We start from the raw sequence: 20,608 nt of genomic DNA, 5'->3' as shown, positions 1-20,608 counted from the left end.
TAATTTTAATGCAATAACTTTTTTGTCTTTTTGTTTCCAGTTATTTATAGCACAAAATTATATAGATTTTTCAAGTATATTGAAAACAGAGATGTGGCCAAGTCAGTTTTGAAGGAGAGGGGTCTTAAGAAGATTAGATTGGGAATAGAAGGTAAGACATTTTCATTATTTTCTATTAATTTTCTTTTGAAAACAAAAAGGTTAAAAACAATTGGATCTTATTTAGAATACAGTTGGAATACTTTGAGAAAAACTCTGACAAATGATTAGCACATGCTTATGCAGTAGACCTATAAATAACAAAAATAAACTGCACTTAGAAGACAGATAAAAGGCCATTAGAAATTGTTATTCCATAAGATTCTCTAGTGATAGAGATATGAATTTGTCTTTTTCTGCCCTAGTTTGCCCTAATTCATTTTTGACAAAGCCCATGTGGTGTGTGTAGACATGAATATATGTACATTCCCATAGGATTGGCAGGACTCTTTGCATAGTTGTGGTCATTGAAGCTCAATAGAATTAAAAATTACTTCCTGAAAATTCATGTAACAGCAGCACTACTAATAGCTTACTTAGGTCTTAAAGTATAATAATAGCTTATTTTCAAGGTAAATACAAATTACGAAATTTCTTTCATCTTATGTAAATGCATAGAGTTTTAGATAGCTTACTTTATGAATTAAAAGAATTTTTCTGCAATGTTTTATCAGATGCCTCTTTTATTTTAAAATACGCTTAAGAAGAACAAAGTGTCTTAATTGATATAGCATGACAATGTAAAGAGTAAAGGCTCTGGAGCCAGATTACTTATGTTCAAATCCTGTGACTTAATAGCTGTGTGACCTTGGCCAAGGCACTTAAAAATTCTGTGCCTCAGTTTCTTTCCTCTAAAATGAGAGCATTAATGAGTACTTTATAAGGTTTTTGTAAGGACAGAATGAATTAATACGTGAAAAACACTTAAAACACTGCCTAGTACATAGTAAATTCGCAGTATATGTTTGTGATGGTGATAATGAAGATAATAGTGTTGATCATTGACCTACCTGGTTGAACTGCTGGAGAATAGTAATGGGCTGCTGAGATACATAGGAAGAATAACCAGAAACAGGATTTTTGTGTGGGAAGGGCCAGAGACTTTGGGCTTAAAAAGCAGTGGAATTGCTGATATATGAAGCATTGGTCTAGTGCCCTAGTCCATTACTTTGTAAACAGTGAGATTTAGCTACTTGGTCTTAGAGCTAGAGAGAAGGCACTGGGAGCTACTTTAGATTGGGAGGACAGGGAAGGCCTCTGAGGAGAAGACACTGAAGGGGAGGCCTGGTGACAAAAATGGCTCTAGAAGGAGAAAATAGCAAGTGCAAAAGTGTTGAGGTAGTAATGAGCTTACTATATTTGTGATACAGAAAACATACATATGTCTGGTATAATAAATGAGGAGGAGATTTGAAGAGATATAGTTGGTCTGAGAATTAGTAGAAGAGATAAAGTAGGATCAGAAGATGCAGGGTCTTATAGGCCATGGTAAGGAGTATACTGACCAAGTGTCTTCAGGTAAGTCCCTCAGCCTTTCTGAGCATCAGTTTCCTTTATCTTGGTAGTGAGTATAATACTCTGTATATCTTAGAGGATAGTTGTGATAATCAAGTATTATTTACTAGAAATTCCTTCCTTCCCACTCTACTTCCTCTTTCTTTTCATGGCAACTATTATTCATCCTTCAAATCCTCTGAAACCTTCTTGGAACTTCTGTGAAATTGTTCCTAAGAATAGTTTGCTATAATATACTCGGTTCAGTCATAGACTGTGAGCTCCTTGAGAGAAGTCAAGTTGCATATTGTATACCTAACATGTGGCCTCGTTCCGAGGTATAGGTGGTTCTCAAATAGTAAATAAAAGATTTATGGAAAAGCTATATGTAAATTAATTACTGAAAGTGAGGACTTCTTTCTCTGTCACAGGGAGAAAATAGCAGTGCTCTAAAGCATTGAGCCGTAACTCTTAAATGAATTTTCATATAATTGTAAGGACCTAGTAACAAGTACTATTTACTATTAACCTCATATAAAATTCATTTAAAATAGTACACTATATGTGTGTATATATATTATGTAACATATATATCTGTGTATATATATATCTGATATATATGATATTTCACTCCTTAATATTTTAATATGCAGCTCTAAAAAATATTTTAACATACCCTACAAAATTAAGAATACTTTATTTGAATCAATCCACATTAAAATTTCTCAGTAGTCTCCCCAAATTTCCTTTTAGCTGTTTTCTCTAAACCAAGATTCAGTCTAGGACCACATCTTATAACTAACTGCTTGTTTTGTCAAATTTCTCAATCTAGAGTAGTTCTTTATGATATTGTCCTATTGAAGAGTCTGGGCCAGTTGTCTTATAGAAGGTCCCACTTCTGGATTTGCCCTATTATTTCCTTGGTGTGTCCTTCAGTTTAGTAATTTCTGTGAACTGTAAGTTAGATTAAAGGCTTAGTCCGTGTATTAGTCCTTTTTCTCACTGCTATAAAGAACTATCTGAAAGTGGGTCATTTATGAAGAAAAGAGGTTTATTTGATGCACACTTCTGCAGGCTTACCAGGAAGCATGACTGGGAGGCCTCAGGAAACTTACAGTCATGGCAGACGGCGAAAAGGAAGCAAGGACCTTCTTCACATGGTGGCAGGAGAGAGTGAAGAGGGAACTGCCACATACTTTTAAACCATCAGATCTCATGAGAATTCACTATCACAAGAACAGCAGGGTGGAAACTGCTGCCATGGTTCAAACACCTCCCACTAGGCCCTTCTCCTGACACGTTGGGATTACAATTTGTAATGAGATTTGGGTGGGAACACAGAGCCAAACCATATCTGTGGGTGACAACCTGATCTCTCTATTATAAAATTAAGCTGTTCCTTTGTGCGGTATTTTGACACTAAGAATGTTCAGCTCCCCGCTAATCATTACCTAAAGGTTTTAAATACTAGTTGATAATTTTTGCCTGAATTTGTAATTTCATTAAAGATTGCAAAATGATAATTTTCTAATTTATCATTCCTTTTACATTTATCAGCTGGTATTTTGTAAAACAGAGCTTTCCTCTACCTAATGGGGTTATTTGGTTAGCTATCACTGTCTCTGTTTTTAAAGAGAAAGAAGCTAAAGCTTAAAAGGTTAAATACTTATTGAAGTTTTTTTGGGAATAAATAGCAGAGCCAGGTCTTGAATCCAAGTCTCTGTGATTTGAGTCTGTGAGTGGTTTTGAAATATTATTTTAAGTGGAAATTTTTAAAATTTAAAATTTTAAATTATTTGCCTGTGTACTACAATCTGTGATATTGGGCTTGACTTTGGCAGGACGGTAACTAACCAGGCTCTTCTATTCTTTTTTTTAATAACTGCTTCTATGTACTGAAGCACTCTTTCCTCTCTCAACTAATATGTACACCAATAACCGTATTTTCTCATCAAGTCTATTACTTTTTCCTCTTGAAAAAATAAGTAGAATAGTCATAACCCCGGCAGAAGTGTTGAGACTTTCTTGGGATGAAAGAAAAAAAAATGAGATTTCCAAGGTAGCCATTTTGTTACTATCCTCCCCCACCATTGCTGTGCCCCGGCCATACCAATCCCAAGTCCCTTAAAAGTAGTTTATTAGAATATTAAATGTGTTGACTTTTATGGGAGCTAGATTGGGTTGGTGTATGAGAGACATGAGGAGGACCAGAGAGAACTTGGATGTGTGAGAAAAGATGATGAAATATAAGGCCAGAAGTATTCAAAAAATAATTTTAGTTCTGTGGTCCCATATTCATATTGAGAGACTGCTATAGTCAGGCCTCTTCTACTTAATTTTAAGCAGGCTTTTTGGGTTTATTGGTGGTGTTAAACACAAACGTGTCATGGGAAAGCACAAATAATTCTTACCAAAATCATTCTTCACACCACAATTCCACTAAAAGGCACGTCTTTGGAGTTTTTCATTTTGTTTCACTTATCCTTTAATGGAACAGCATCTCTCAACCTCCTAGGGCTGGGTTCTTAAGGCAGTTTAGGACTACTGCTACCCCATCTAGCAGACCATATTGGATGTGGCCTTACTCCCATCATTAGTCCTTGTTCAGAACTCAGTGGAAAGCTCTCTTCTATCAGAGTAATTGGCCGAGACTTAGAAAAGAACCAGAAGTTTAAGATTACAAACTCTAAAATAATTGTGGAATTACAGTTCCCATAGAATACAGGAAATGCAAGACTAAGTAATGAAGTCTTTAATTGGATGGGATTGTGAATTATTCTACCCTCCACATCCTGGGCAGGAATGGTAGGACAGTAGGACTGGCTCTTATCCCTGAAAGTTCACCTATATACAGAACCTCTGATTTCCCAATTCCATGTTTCTGGAACTGCATACAAAATTTTGTTCTCTGCAAGATTTAAACAAACTAAGCTTAAAAAAATCTGAGCTTCTCTTTTAATAAAGAGTATAATTTACTCTTATTAAAGAGTAGAATCTACTCATGGCTGTCCTCCATTTGACCATAATCTGTCTTCTAATGTTACCTCCAGCTGTTTCCCAGTACACTTTTTGTTCCAGTCATACATGTGTTAGGGTCTCCTAAACCATCTTCTGTGTTCCTGCCTCTGTAGCTTACCTGATGCCATTCTCTCCTTAGAATGATACTCTCTCTGCCTACCTTGCGCTCCCCTTGTTCTTGCCCATCCCAGTCTTGCTCATCCATTAAGATTAAGGAAGGCCTTCAAGAAGCTTTTTCTATTTTAGTCCATTGGAATCTCATTCATCTTCTGAATTCTTTACGCTTCCACTATTGTTCTAACACTTTATCTTATGTACATATATTTTGTTTGGAATATTCTTTGACTTTATGAACAATTTAATCACTCTCAGCAGACCGTAAACACCTTTAAGTTAGCATTCTGGCATTACAATTCTGTGATGCAGTAACTGCTAAACCATTAACTGTTGACTGAATAGGTTGGTAAATCTGCAAGTCAGGGGCAGGCTCTATCTATCTATCTATCTGTCTATCTATTTATCTATCTATCTATCATCTATCTATCTTATCTATCAGACGGAGTCTCGCTCTGTCACCAGGCTGGAATGCAGTGGTGCAACCTCGGCTCTCTGCAGCCTCTGCCTCCTGGGTTCAAGTGATTCTCCTGCCTCAGCCTCCTGAGTAGCTGGGACTACAGGCGCACGCCACCACACCCAGCTAATTTTTATATTTTTAGTAGAGACGGGGTTCACCATGTTGGCCAGGATGGACTCGATCTCTTGACTTCATGATCCGCCTGCCTTGGCCTCCCAAAGAGCTTTTACTTTATTTTTAAAGGAAAAAATGTTCTGAGTAAGATGGATATTGGAAGAGGTTATTACTTGTAACTGGCATGTCCTGTAGTTCATTCACTCTTTGCTCAAATATTTGCTTAGCACCTGCCGTCTATCAGGTACTGTGCTAGGCACTGAGGATACACCAACAAAGACACTGGCTCTGCCATATAGGAACTCATTATTTAGGTCAGAGAGTCAGACATACAAAAAGGTAATTACAGTTGAGTTCTGTTATGTATTGTTAACATATGGGAGTGCTATGGAACATAAGAAGTGAATGATTAACTGTGTGGAGAGTCTTAATGTTTTTGCCAGGGATAAATCTCTCAACCTCCTAGGGCTGGGTTCTTAAGGCAGTTTAGGACTACTGCTACCCCATCTAGCAGACCATATTGGATGTGGCCTTACTCCCATCATTAGTCCTTGTTCAGAACTCAGTGGAAAGCTCTCTTCTATCAGAGTAATTGGCGGAGACTTAGAAAAGAACCAGAAGTTTAAGATTACAAACTCTAAAATAATTGTGGAATTACAGTTCCCATAGAATACAGGAAATGCGAGACTAAGTAATGAAGTCTTTAATTGGATGGGATTGTGAATTATTCTACCCTCCACATCCTGGGCAGGAATGGTAGGATAGTAGGACTGGCTCTTATCCCTGAAAGTTCACCTATATACAGAACCTCTGATTTCCCAATTCCATGTTTCTGGAACTGCATACAAAATTTTGTTCTCTGCAAGATTTAAACAAACTAAGCTTTAAAAAATCTGAGCTTCTCTTTTAATAAAGAGTATAATTTACTCTTATTAAAGAGTAGAATCTACTCATGGCTGTCCTCCATTTGACCATAATCTGTCTTCTAATGTTACCTCCAGCTGTTTCCCAGTACACTTTTTGTTCCAGTCATACATGTGTTAGGGTCTCCTAAACCATCTTCTGTGTTCCTGCCTCTGTAGCTTACCTGATGCCATTCTCTCCTTAGAATGATACTCTCTCTGCCTACCTTGCGCTCCCCTTGTTCTTGCCCATCCCAGTCTTGCTCATCCATTAAGATTAAGGAAGGCCTTCAAGAAGCTTTTTCTATTTTAGTCCATTGGAATCTCATTCATCTTCTGAATTCTTTACGCTTCCACTATTGTTCTAACACTTTATCTTATGTACATATATTTTGTTTGGAATATTCTTTGACTTTATGAACAATTTAATCACTCTCAGCAGACCGTAAACACCTTTAAGTTAGCATTCTGGCATTACAATTCTGTGATGCAGTAACTGCTAAACCATTAACTGTTGACTGAATAGGTTGGTAAATCTGCAAGTCAGGGGCAGGCTCTATCTATCTATCTATCTGTCTATCTATTTATCTATCTATCTATCATCTATCTATCTTATCTATCAGACGGAGTCTCGCTCTGTCACCAGGCTGGAATGCAGTGGTGCAACCTCGGCTCTCTGCAGCCTCTGCCTCCTGGGTTCAAGTGATTCTCCTGCCTCAGCCTCCTGAGTAGCTGGGACTACAGGCTCACGCCACCACACCCAGCTAATTTTTATATTTTTAGTAGAGACGGGGTTCACCATGTTGGCCAGGATGGACTCGATCTCTTGACTTCATGATCCGCCTGCCTTGGCCTCCCAAAGAGCTTTTACTTTATTTTTAAAGGAAAAAATGTTCTGAGTAAGATGGATATTGGAAGAGGTTATTACTTGTAACTGGCATGTCCTGTAGTTCATTCACTCTTTGCTGAAATATTTGCTTAGCACCTGCCGTCTATCAGGTACTGTGCTAGGCACTGAGGATACACCAACAAAGACACTGGCTCTGCCATATAGGAACTCATTATTTAGGTCAGAGAGTCAGACATACAAAAAGGTAATTACAGTTGAGTTCTGTTATGTATTGTTAACATATGGGAGTGCTATGGAACATAAGAAGTGAATGATTAACTGTGTGGAGAGTCTTAATGTTTTTGCCAGGGATAAAAGAAGGTGGAGTTCAGGGGTAAGGAGGCTGAGAGGGAACAGGCAGCAGAACAATTTGTGTAAAAGCATGTTTCGGGAAAGCTTAATATGGCAGATGTATTTAAGAACTCTAGAGTTAGAGTGTAGTATGATAATAGATGACAGTAAGTAGACTGGAACCAGGTTGTAAAAAAGCCTTGTATAATATTCTAAAGAGTACAGACCTTCCCATTAAGCATGAGGAAACCATTGGTAGTTTTTAAGCAAGGATTGTAATATGATTACATTTGTCTAGAGTGGTGATTTTGTGTGGAGGACAGAATACAAGGAGATGGGAATTCTAAAGTCTTTCTAATAGTCCAGGAGGAATCAAGGACAAGGGAATGGAGATGGAGACCTTTCTGATGTCTGGTGCTGCCTTCAGAGGCAATTGACCAAAAGTATGAAATAAAGACATTCTACAGGTTTTTAGATTTTTAGCTTTGTTCACCCGCTGCACCTATCTCACCCCCACCACATACACACATACTCCACACATGGCTATTTGTACTAGCTACCAATGATGCCTACATGCATTTCCTTATGCAATAATTGGTAATTGATCCCCTACTATGTGAGACCATTCTATTTTTTCTAACTATGGTCTAACTTTGGCCTATGGGCCAAAATCAGCTCCTTGCCTGTTTCTTATAAAGTTTTATTGAAACATACACATGTGGCTGGGCACAGTGGCTCACGCCTGTAATTCCAGCACTTTGCAAAGCCGAGGATCACTGGAGGTCTGGAGTTTGAGATCAGCCTGGCCAACATGGTGAAACCCCATCTCTACCAACAATACAAAAATTAGCTGTGGTGTGGTGGCAGGCGCCTGTAATCCCAGCTACTCTAGAGGCTGTGGCAGGAGAATCTCTTGAACCTGGAAGACAGAAGTTGCAGTGAGCCAAGATAGCACCACTGCATTCCAGCCTGGGTGACAGAGACTCCATCTCCAAAAAAAGAAAAACATACACATGCTCATTTATTTACATATTCTCTGTGGCTGATTTCACTTTACAGTGGCAGAGTGAAGTAGTTCTAGTAGAAACCATGTGGCCTACAAGCCTGAAGTATTTACTCTGGCCCTTTACAGAAAATGTTTGCCAATCCCTGGTCCAAACTAGTTAATTCTTACTAGAAGAAAGAAGGGAAGATGTCTGTAATAGTTTCTTAAGGACAGTTTATCTTTGGAGAAATAGCCTTACTAGTAAATAATTTTTTGTTTTTTTTGTTTTTTTCAAATCTAGGGTTGTCCTTACTTTTAAGTGACTATGTTCCAAAAGAGGAAGGTAATATTAGGTATTATTAATCAGGGAACGCTGCTTTGGAAATGTGACTGTAAATTGAATGCTTGGTTTTTGGGAGTAGTAATGTTAAAAATGATATGGGAGGTTAAAATGTTGGCCTTGCTGATCTAGATGCAGAAGTATCAAGAACCACCTGGAGAGCTGTACAGCTTTTTCTTTTAATGAAAAAAGGGAAGAAAAAAGTCAGAGCAATATAAAGATGAGATGTAGGTTTAAGGAAACTAGAAGGCTAATGTGGCATAATTTGCAGGCCTGTAGGCCAGGTAATCCTGTGACGAGAATATAAGGATACATAGCTAGAGGCCAGCGCGGTGGCTCGCACCTGTAATCCCAACACTTTGGGAGGCCGAGGTGGATCACTTGAGGTCAGGAGTTCGAGACCAGCCTGGGTAACATGGTGAAACTCCCTCTCTACTAAAAATACAAAAATTAGCTGGGCATGGTGGTACATGCCTGTAATACCCGCTACTCTGGAGGCTGAGGCAGGACAATTGCTTGAACCCGGGAGGCAGAGGTTGCAGTAAGCCAAGATTGTACCATGGCACTCCAGCCTGGCTGACAAAGTGAGACTCCATGTCAAAAAAAAAAAAAAAAAGATACATAGCTAGAGACCAAGATCTGCTCCATACTATTGTACTGAGGACTCATCTCCAACATACTCCTACTTTAAGAATTTTTTTTTTTTTGATGGTGGGTATATTGAGTAATTTGAAAGAATGATAGATTTTGTGAATTACATCAGTAGGGTTTTCATCTCTGGCTCATGAACTGATGAGTAGGTGGATGGAATATTGTTTTCACTTCTTTGTTTTAATTTCTGTTTCTTTAGGATCTATAGCACAAAAGCTTTCTAAGGCAAAATTGGGTGAAAGGTCTGTGTGTGTTTCCTCGGTTTTTAAAATCTTTCTTTCTTTCAGGTTATCCTACCTACAAAGAAAAAGTAAAGAAAAGGCCTGGAGGCCGCCCAGAAGTGATCTACAACTATGTCCAAAGGCCCTTTATTCGAATGTCCTGGGAGAAGGAAGAAGGAAAGAGTCGGCATGTAGACTTTCAGTGTGTAAAGAGTAAATCTATCACCAATCTTGCAGCAGCTGCAGCAGACATTCCCCAGGACCAGCTGGTAGTCATGCACCCAACTCCGCAAGTGGATGAGCTGGATATTCTCCCTATCCATCCCCCTTCTGGCAACAGTGACCTCGATCCTGATGCACAGAATCCAATGTTGTGATGCTGATTTTCCTTGAAACCATAGCATGCTACTCTTCACAGTGACGTTGTACTCTCCTCATTCTGCACTGCAAGGCCACTGTTCTTCATTGTGAGATGCACATAACAATGTTTAGGATATTGCAGTGTAGGCTTTTTTAAAGACCAAAGGTAGCTGAATGGTTTTTTAAAAAATGAGTACAACTCTAGCATTTTGAAGTTCCAGTTATATAAATGTATTTGTTTACCAGTAGGTTTGTGAAATTGGTTCTTTGTATGGGGGACGGTCCTTTTTCACACATCTAGGTCTTTTCAAAAGTGGTGGAAATTGGCAGCTGGGGTACTTTCAGTTTGGATTGATAGTCATCACACCCCAGATAAAATGCAGAGTATTCTATAGTTGCACTTTATAAATGGTGGTTAAATGGAAATGTTCAAGCCATTTTATAGTTGTGATACACAATATAATTTAAGTGCTTCTGTCAAAGTATTCCTCCAGTAAAAATTGTATAGTTTGCTGCCCGTGATGAGCAAAAAGTATTTATCTTGGGTTTATCTGAATGATCAGGATGAGATTTAATGCCCGTATCTTACCAGTGCAGTTATCTCCAGGGCCGGTTCACCCTTTAGAGTGAGTCACATGCAGGGAGTGTGAAAGTCAGAGGTGGTTTATTATCCAGTCTGCCTTACCCTTAATCTGTTCACAGATATTTATTTACTAATGCTTTTTTTTTCTTAAGAGTTATGGGATAGGAAAATGAAGTGTTTGCTCTTCATTTACTAAATGATTGTAAACTTGAGTTTTTCATCAAAATAAAATTCCATTGTTTTAATGTTTCTGACCAAATTTATAACCACGTTGACTAGATTTTTAGTCTCATAATTTCCCATCCCCCTGGTATAAGTATTATTAGAAATAGTAGCTCAAGGAACTTTAACTTATTATATGTGTGATGAGGCATTTAAATTCCCTACTAATTATAAAATATACTATAAATCAAAACAATATTAGAGCTGAAAAGAGTATTTTCTAGTCCAACTTGATATGAAGGGCAAAATGACTTTACTAGTTCATATAGTCACCCTAAGTTTCAGAGCCAGTTTCTCATACTAGTTCAGTGCTTTTTCCATGATACCATGCTACTTTGCTTAGCAAATTATTTATGCAAATGTTATTCTAAATATTCTGTGGTCCAATTCAAGAAGGAATCAAATATTTAGGTGCCTTAGGACTGGGGTCACTGACTATATAACTGAAGTAGTATTAGAGAGGTGCAGCATTAGAAAAGCCAATGTGTTAAATATAATCTTGAATTTATAATTTCAGAGGATTCGATGTTTGTGTGTAAGCAGTAACATCTTTGCTCTCACATAAATTAAAATTGCAACAATTTAGAAATGAACTATTTTAACAACACAGCTAAGCTAGTAGCATGGGGAAATTATGCAAGCCCAGAATTGCTATGAAGGCCAGAAAAGCACCACAAATTTTACTGGCGTAGATCATCCTTGAACATCCACTGTAGAAACTCATAATCCAGCCCTGCAACACGTAGGATTTTTTTTTTCTAATTATTTGAAGTGTGAACAGTATTTATAGAACAAGGGAAACATTTATTAAAAATATTTAACTGTCTAGTACGTTATACTTTAACCCATATTTATAGTAAAGGATTCTTACAAGGAAGAATAAACGGCTTTATGATACAATTAGTATAAGAAATATCCACATGGGGGACTTCTTTGTAGTGTAAAAACACCATACATCTGAAATGACCATTTGCATATAAAAGCTACCAATGATGCTTCTGTGCACAATGATTAAAAAATTCAACACAAACAGAATCCAAAATATACAATTAATGCAAGCTATCCACAGCTAGCCCAATAATCAATGATGAGGAAACACTGGAGCAGGCTTAGTTCCACTTTGTCTGAAGTTACACATAGTAAGATTGACTTGTATCAATGGCTCTGAGATGGCTTTTATGAAGTCAGTACATAAAAGCTATTCTCTCCTTATCCAGTAAGCTTCACAGACTGTAAAACTCCACCAGTAATGCACTTTGATACTATAGCTGTTGCCAAAGCAACATGTAGGGTTTACAGTGGCCATGGCAAGTCACTAAAGTCAACAGGGCCACCCAGTCCAGCATCTGCTTCCAAGAGGCTCATGATGACAGCCATTGCTGCCTCATCATTACTGGGACTACTTGATCCTTGGTCGTTGTCAATCATGTCTATACCTATGTGGGGGTTCTCACCTGTGGGAGGAGATAAAGACAGGTCAGTGATTTTTTTTTTTTAAAAGCGGATTAAGTAAGCAATTCCTAAGCACACTTTTAATAAGAAAGTTACATTTAACGGTAGGGTGAGAGGCTGCTTTTTGGGCTGCATGGCTATCTTTTTTTATATTGCTGTTTTTCAGAGGAAAGAACCAATTTTAAAAAAATACATAAGACATAAGTGGGGTTAAGCTGTGAAGAGACACAGCTCTAAGGAATCAAATGATCATTTTAGAAATAAGTAAAAAGTGCTTAAAATTTAATCCTAAAAATATTTGAGTTGAGCTTATTTTAATATTCTGATATAACCAGTTAAGAGGAGTTACAAAAAGAAAGGCAAATAGGAAGGGAGAGTTTAGGGGAAAAAAACAGATCTAGAAAGACAAGTACAGAAAAAGATGGATGTGATGGGAAAAGCAAACTCTTTTCACTTAATGACTTTTAGTACCTTCTGATATGCTTACTAATCACCCTTCTAGGCATTATCTCTGAACCTTCATTAGCCGCCTCTCTGAAGAGATTATGCCCCACATGGGAGAAAGCCTATGTCTAGGTAGCTGTAGCCTCCTCTTGAGTTCCAGGCACAAATTTGGACCTCCACCAAAACTCAAACACTGAAGTCAACTTTTTAGAGAGTTAAACAAATTTTAAACTTTTATTCTGTTCCTATCAAATTTATCTAGGATTAGCTTGTTTCATACAGTTCAGTTCTTAAAACTGACTATGTCAGATGTTTTGCAAGCTCATTGCAATGGAAATGAATAATAATGCCACTTACCAAGAATAGAAGAACTATCAGAATATGGATAACCTGGGTTCTCCTGAGCCTGGCCTGATAGTAGGCCACTGGAAGGAATGTCTGGAGTCCCTCCATTTAAAATCTACAAACAAAAAGAGGGAAGTGTGAAGTTTGAATCAGTATTATGAGCAATGCCAAAAGGAAAATGAAGCATGTTGGAAATGCATGGGGTGGGGTGGGGAGAAGCTTCAAATGGCTTCAGTTTTCTGTTGGATGATTGCAAACAAGGAACTGTTAGACAGACATGGTCATAGTAAGAAAAAAACCTCTCCCCCAAACTGTTCTTTTCTCTTCATTTTAGTGAGCCCACAGAGGCAACTTAGAGGCTGAATAAAATCCCAAGAGCATTCAACTGCCTGGAATCATGATGCCTACATATTTCTTTAGGACCAATGCCTAAATTTCAATGAGCCCAGCTAGGTATTTCCCCTATAAGGGAATAAAACATAGTGATAGATATTTCTGAAGAAGAAATAAGTGGAGTTAACAAACTGTGAAGAGACACAGCTCTAAGGAGTCAAATGAACAAAACACTTAAAAGTAAATCTCTTATACTACAGGTGCCAACTTCAGTAACCTGTGGTTTAAGTTCTTAAGACAGGCCACTGGGGAGGATTATTACTGCTACTCAGTAGGAGAATTCTAATTCTGTCTCAAAATCTCCCCCACTCACTCCAGCTGCCTTCCCCTGGCTGAGTATCAAAGAAGAGCATTCTTTGAGACCTATCTGGATATACATGAGGAAACAGTTTGGTAGCTGCTGCTTTCAGGAGCAGCAGGGATTTCAGGCCTTGCCAGTAGGTGGCATTATAACTTACTTTATTTCCACAGCAATGTTTTAGTCTAGGGACCCTTTTACACTCTTAAAAAAATTATTGAGGACTCCAAAGAACTTTAGCTTATGTAGGCTGTATTTATCAATATTTACTGTATTTGAAATTAAAACTAATAGATTTCTTAAATGTAAGAAACCTACTATATGTCGACATAAATAATGAACAGTATTTTAATGAAAAATAACTACTTTCCAAAAAATAACAAAAAATTATCAAGAAGGGTATTATTTTACATTTTTGCAAATCTAATATGTGGCTTAATAATTTTCAACTGGATTCTCATATATGTTTTTCCATTCAGTCTATTTAGCTACGTCTTGTGATTCAAGTATATGAAGGAAATCCGACCTCCCACAGATAAGTAGTTGGAAAAGGGAGGCATATTTTAATAGACTTTTCAAATAATTGTATTCTTTTTTGATACCACTTCAAAACTTGACACGTAGAAGTTTCTTAAAGGTGAGTTGCAAAGTGGAATCTGAAACCGTATCAATGAATTTTTTGTACTCTTTATATCTTTGCACTTAGGATAGATCTTTTACCCTTACATGATTTTGAAATATCTTGCATCGTTTAGTTAGAAAATATTGGTTCATTGAATTATGCATATCTTCTATATGTTGACACATTTCATTATACAGCATCAAAATACCACCATTGTTAATACTTCCTATCTCATCAACAACATTTTTTAAGTTTTAGGAAGATCTCAAGGTCAAAGTAGCAGATACAAGTTTTCTAAAAATTCCAATTTTTGCTTGAAAGCTCACATTTTATCATTGGCAACAAACGTTGTCAGTCATTTTCCTTGAAGTGATAGGTTCACTTCGTTCATTTCCAAAAAAATGTATTCTAAATACACAAAACTGAATGACCATATACAATAAAAATGGTGTCCAATGAAAATAGCAGCTAGTTCAACTCACAACTTAATCACACAAGTAGTTTTTGAGACAAACATCATACTTTGGTATGCAGCACAAGTTCTTTGTGTGTACTTCTCATTTTGTCACAGAGCATTAAAAAGATATGTACTTGAGAATTTTATAAAAGTAATGATGGACATTTTCCCTCCCTCCTTCCCTCCTTGACAGGGTCTCACTCTGGTTGCCTAGGCTGGAGTACAGTGGCACAATCTCAGCTCACTGCAGCCTCAACCTCCCAGGCTCAGGTGATTCTCCCACCTCAGTCCCCCGAGTAGCTGGGATTACAGGTACACCACCACACCTGGATAATTTTTTGTATTTTTTAGTAGAGATGGGATTTCTCTATGTTGCCCAGACTTGCCTCGAACTGTTGGACTCAGTTTGCCTGCCTCAGCTTCCCAGAGTGCTGAGATTACAGGGGTGAATTGCTGCACCTAGCCACGATGGACAATCTTTAATGAAACTGGCTTTAAACTTTTTTTTTTTTTTTTTTTTTTAAATCGCAAGTGTGTGGTGGTGGTGAATACAGTGACTACTAGTATAGTTTGGTGCCACTTGTCTGATTTTGGTAAAATGCCAGCAGTTTTACCCAACAGTGCTTTTAGCATGAATAGTGCACATTATCAATACAGTGAAAAAATTAATGTCTTAACATTATTAAGAAAATAGCTTTAACGTTGCAGACCCTTAAAAGGATCTTGTGCCCCCTCTTTCTGGAAAAAGACTGCAGGTGACATTTGTAGAAGTGCTGCTTTATCTGAAGTTTCCTTAGTGCTTCTGGATGTCTGTACTCTCCTGGGACCTACAGAGGCTCACTTAGGCTTCCTTTTTAGCTTGATCCTGACTGAAACAACTGCAGGCAAAATGGTTCATTTTTGGACCTTCCAAATTTGAAAGTGACTGGAAAGGGCTGGGTATGGTGCACCATTTAATACTGCTGTCAGTTTTAACTGTCTTGTTTAAGCTGCTTTTCTTGTAAGTTCTGCTGCCCAGGATTCATCTCATGAGAACACATCCAAATTTCTTCTCGCAGATTCATTTTATAATCCATTCTTCCCAAAGAAAAGGAAGAAGTTTCATAAGTGCCTCAAAAATAGCTGGAGCTTTATGATGCAGAGCACAGCTTTTGATTGCTGGTAGTTGTTGATGTGAAAAGAATTGGAAGTCATGCGCCCAGGATTGTAGTTTCGGGCCATACTTATAAAATGAACACTGAGGAGCCTGGATCTTGTCACTATAATGTTGTGAAGGTGAGATGAGACAATGTGTATGAAAGTTCTTTGACTAATATTTAAGCCTATACTGGACTGATAACCTTTCAAAACCAAGTAGTAGAATCCCTGGTAGTACCAGGAGTCAAGTAAAGTACCTAAAAGTTAACTTGAGAAGCAGAGACTGGAAGACCACCCTAAGAAGATGGTGGATCCAATATGCAGGAAGGACCTGGAGGTGTAACAGAAGGACAACTAAGATGACGGCTGGCAAGCAGTGCCTGTGTTAGGGGCAGGGGGACGAGGGGCACGGGATGCCAAACCCAGAATTCACCTGTCAATGGGTATTGTGAGCCAAGCACTTCCACATATATTATCTCATAATAGGACCTCATGTGCAAAGATGCTGGCTACCCTAACCAGTATTCGCTCCATTATAAAGAAAACTAGGGCTTGAAAGTTGTACAAGTTCATATAACTAGCACATGGCAAGGCCAAGCTTCGAACCCAGGTCTTTCTTACTTTGTAGTCTTACCCATTAATTTGTTGACTTTCAACCTTTTTGAGGGGAGTAAAACCCTTTTTCAAATAGAAATGTTTACAGAAGATTCCTATATAAAAAAGAAGTATTGCTGCCCTTGCAGAAGCAGGATTTCTGCCCTTACCTTCTCTCCTTAGCAACTACCCCCACGCCCATCCCACCTGGTAACACCACAGCTCTTGGTAACCTGAACAAACCTCCGGGGAGCTCAGTTTTGAAAATCCTTGCCCTGCTTTTGATGGTTTGTGCCCTAGGAGTCCTGCCTATGGAAATTCCTAATATTCTCTCTCTGTATGTGTTTTAGGAGATGGGGAGGGAAGCCATTGTGTCCAAAATGCTGGCCTTTAAATTGTCCTAAGCTCTACTGACATCAGGTGGTATAAACAGACTTATGATTTACGATTAACGTGGGCCTAGGTTTATAAGTTCTCTGGCAAAGATGAAAACAAATGACTGGTTCCTAAACCTATTTATAGTGTAGTCTTACAGAAAGCTCTTCATGAGGGCTGGTGATTGATCCACTGCTTGGATCCAATGCTGTCACACCACAGGAACCTCCAGACAGCAGATCCCCAAGTATTCTGCAGCTATAAGGCATGGCTTGATTTCCAAAGCAGTGCTGGTGGCATTGCTGTTTCCATTGCCTGCCCTAGACACTAATATTTTCTCCCTTGAAAACTCCTGGCAGATAATGAGAAACTTTTCTATGTGAGGTACTCAATAATCTTTCCCTCATGGGAACTCTGAATTTGCTCCCTCAATTAACTGAACTGACAGTTCCCCATTCCTTATTCTTTCTCCCTTCTTCCACTCACATGGAAGAAAGCCTCTGAGGATGCCAGCAAGCCTCCCTAGCCCTACCAGTATGCTTTATATCCAGCCTCACACAGATGGATTTACTTCAAGGAGGAAGTAATCCAACTTGTCTCAGCAGTCACAGTTGCAATTCCATACTCCCACCCCCAACATTTCAGATCTTCGGCAAGAGGCTCTCTAGCTTAGGCTAAGAGTCATCAGTCTTACCTTCTTGCCTCCTGGAGAAGAGGCATCAGGGGGAGGCGTACTCGTGATGTTCAGTGGGCTGGAGCCACAGCTAGAAGGCGATGACCCTCTTATCCTGTCAGAAAAGAGAATTACACTGCCTTTTCTTTTTTCAGTGGAGTGTGTGTGTTTTGTTAAGGGGTAAAGGTGAGAAAGGGGATGAAGATCTAGATTAGGGTTTGGCAAGCTTTTTCTGTAAGGCCCAGATAGTAGGCTCTCTAGGCCATACAGTGTCTGTCACAAAAGGTCAACTCTGCCTCTGCAGCTTGAAAGCAGCCACAGTCATGAATTGGTGTGGCTGTGTTCCAGTAAAACTTTATTTACAAAAAGAGGTGACAAGCTGGATTTGTTCTGCAGGCACCGAATGCAGTCCTTAGAGTCAAGCATCTCACTGACAAAGCCCTTGGATTGGGGTTTGCATTCAGTTGGTGAATTTCAAGTAAGTGGCCAGTTTTATTTCCTCACAGAATCCAGGTGAATTGGAGGAGGCCTTCAAAGATCAACCTGCATCTTTGATCCACAGCAAAAAATTTATCCCCTTCTCCACAAACACTGTTTAGCTAGTGAATACTCTCAGGACATGGAGGGCACCAGGCTCTAAAAGGTAGCCTAGGAGTAGTGATAGTAAGAGCAGTCTTCGAAGGCAGTGGTTGATGAAAAATGGGTCCAGGACTTTCTTATCTAGCATATCTCTCAGAAGATTTGTAGAAGGGAAGACTTAGAACTGTAAATCCATCTAAACACTTGTCAGGCTGAAGGACCTCAGGAAAGAATCTATCACTTGGCATTGCAGCTAGAGTTAAGGGAGAGTGTGATGGCAGTTGTGTAACCACAGGGCTCTCAGCTCCTACATGGGTGAATGCAGCTTTTGGGTGACCCAGAGACCACTCCTCCACTGCCCAGAAGTCCTTTGGTTCTTGTATTGCCTCGTTCTCTAGATTTGAGAGTGAACAAGTTTTCTTTCTGGATTATAAGCTTCTTAACGGCAGTTTACAACTACGTATCATGTATTCTCAGCATGCACAAATAGCTGCTAATTGCTTACAGAAAAATTGCTAAGTGTCCCCTACCTTTCCCTACTTACGTCTATGAAACCACTATTTTCCCAGGTTTCTCATCTTGGAATTGCTGTTTCATCATTCCTGATTTCATCTTCAAACGCTAGACCTTAGATTACTGATTTCTCTTTTGGCAGTGTCATCTCTGTCGGATAAGGCCTCATTCCTGGGTTATCAAACATGCCCACCTTCATCTCTCCCTATTCCAATGCAACTTCCACAAAGCGTAACACAAGACTTTGGATGCTTGTTCAGCATCCTACAACAAATGGGGTCTTACAGGTTTCTTCCAGTCCAAACTGCATAGTATCATTTCTTGGGTTTCTTAATCTCCCATCATAGCTTTGTGTCTCCTTCCTACACAAAGCCTGCCCAGTTAGGTAGCTTGTTTCTTGACCCTGAATTTGCCACTCACATGCCCACTCAAGAATATCCCTGACTTTTCTAGAGGGAACATCCACTCTCATTGCAAACCCTGGCTAAGGCCAAGTTCAGATCTTTCCTCCTTCGCTTGCTTTGGCCCATGCACTCTCCCTTTTTCCTGTTATCATAAAGAAAATAGACTTCTAAAAGATTTTAAAATTCTTGAGGTCAAGGACTGTTTGATACTGTTCTTGGATGGTCTCAAGCAAAGTATAGCGTATGCAAATGCAAAGTACAGGGTTTGAACCTGATTACACTGCACACTACCCTCATATCTCCTTCCTGATGCAGAGGTCACACCCATTAACCCTATGGGGTTGGAAGAGAGCTGTGTTACCTATGGGGATAACAGCCCCTTTATGGGCCAATTGGAAAACAGGCCAGCCTCTAATTCTCCTGACAGAATCCAGTCCAGTGGCAGCAGTTTTTTTCTTCCTTTTCTTATTATTATGTTACATTAAGTTGCGTTCTGAAGAATCTGGTTACCACTTTCTCTATTCCCCAAATTTGGACAGACTTATGATAACTGCATCCCTCTCAATGACTGCTCTTAAAGACAGATTTAATTAATTTTTAAGCACTCACTATATGTCAGGCTATGTTCCTGGAGCTCTCCTGAGTGCCCTCACAATCCTAACACAATTCTTGGGAAATAGTGCTTTCTTTTTATGGTTTAAGTCAACAGACAGCAAGAGGTTAAGTAAGTCTCAGCAGAGCCAGGTAGAGAGACAGGCCCAGGACTCACACGCAGGTGGACTGTTCCTAAGCTCCTTCTCTTTCATATGGAAAGGAAGTCTCTCCCAAGACAACTAGTAATAACTAGCTGATCTGCTTGGTCTCTAGTACTAATCCTGGGCAGCTCTTTGATTGAAAAAAAAAATGAATGTTCTGTTAAGGTCCAGATCACTCTGATAGTTCACAGCTCTACTCCTGCATTCCTGTAAAGTAAAGGTACATCTGTCCGCACTGGGAAGCTCCCTGAGCCGTAAGAAAGTCTCCTCAATAATTCTCTTTAGCTCTGGGCTGTTTTGGTTTAGCATCTTTATTTAAGGCAGGATTTCTTTGTTGGGTGGGGAGCGGGGAACTGTCCTATTTACTATAGGATGTTTAACAAGCAGCATCTCTGGTCTCTATTCACAGGATGTTTAAGTAGCAACCTCCCACCCAGTTGTGAAGACCAAAAATGTCTCCTGACATTGCAAAATATCCCCTGGGGGAAAAAATTTCCCTGGGTTGAGAACCACTGGTTTAACAGAGGAACTAGAAGGTGTTACTTGCCTGTGGATTTCCATGATTTCCTCAGCAATCATTCGGCCTATTTTTCCTGCCCCAGCCCGGGTTCCCCCTGGAATCCCTGGAACAGTGGGGTGGGTCCTCTTTGGGCCACCTACAACAAAGGAATCTGAGAGTAGGAAAGGGGAAAACTGAGGAAGAAATACTATTATGTATTAAAGTAAAACCAGTTTATCCCATGATCCACCTGCAGTTCACCATCAGAGTTGTGCCTTGAGGGACTTTAGGGCTACAGCTTGTCAGGAAAAGGCATTCCAGCAGGGAAAGGCTCGTTTCCTTCTAGGATCTGAGGCTAGTTTTTTCCCTTCATGCAGCATCTAAT

At 39.1% G+C, this 20,608-nt stretch overlaps 2 protein-coding genes across 11 annotated transcripts in view; one reads left to right on the top strand and one right to left on the bottom strand.

Annotated features, from left to right (window-relative positions):
- BTBD10 (BTB (POZ) domain containing 10) overlaps nt 1–10,720 on the top strand; it is a 73,880-nt gene extending 63,160 nt beyond the window's left edge. For 3 of the 4 annotated variants that reach the window (XM_012001491.1, XM_012001485.1, XM_012001472.1), the window contains 2 exons: nt 41–151; nt 9,585–10,710. In XM_012001491.1, the coding sequence (XP_011856881.1) occupies nt 41–151; nt 9,585–9,895 (422 nt within the window). In that variant the 3' untranslated portion in view covers nt 9,896–10,710. Of the gene's footprint in view, nt 1–40; nt 152–9,584 lie in introns of all 4 variants that reach the window. The other variant, XM_012001476.1, reaches the window with a different exon arrangement.
- Nucleotides 10,721–11,466: 746 nt separating this feature from the next.
- ARNTL (aryl hydrocarbon receptor nuclear translocator-like) overlaps nt 11,467–20,608 on the bottom strand; it is a 112,727-nt gene continuing 103,585 nt past the window's right edge. For all 7 annotated transcript variants that reach the window (XM_012001412.1, XM_012001432.1, XM_012001441.1 and 4 more), the window contains 4 exons: nt 20,272–20,380; nt 17,495–17,588; nt 12,937–13,039; nt 11,467–12,137 (listed from right to left, as the gene is read on the bottom strand). In XM_012001412.1, the coding sequence (XP_011856802.1) occupies nt 11,977–12,137; nt 12,937–13,039; nt 17,495–17,588; nt 20,272–20,380 (467 nt within the window). In that variant the 3' untranslated portion in view covers nt 11,467–11,976. The remainder of the gene's footprint in view (nt 12,138–12,936; nt 13,040–17,494; nt 17,589–20,271; nt 20,381–20,608) is intronic.

The sequence above is a fragment of the Mandrillus leucophaeus genome, unplaced genomic scaffold (assembly GCF_000951045.1).
Source record: "Mandrillus leucophaeus isolate KB7577 unplaced genomic scaffold, Mleu.le_1.0 Scaffold1178, whole genome shotgun sequence".
Taxonomy (NCBI): Eukaryota; Metazoa; Chordata; class Mammalia; order Primates; family Cercopithecidae; genus Mandrillus; species Mandrillus leucophaeus.
Note: the sequence above shows the minus strand (reverse complement) of the source record. Positions and strands in the feature narration are given on the sequence as shown.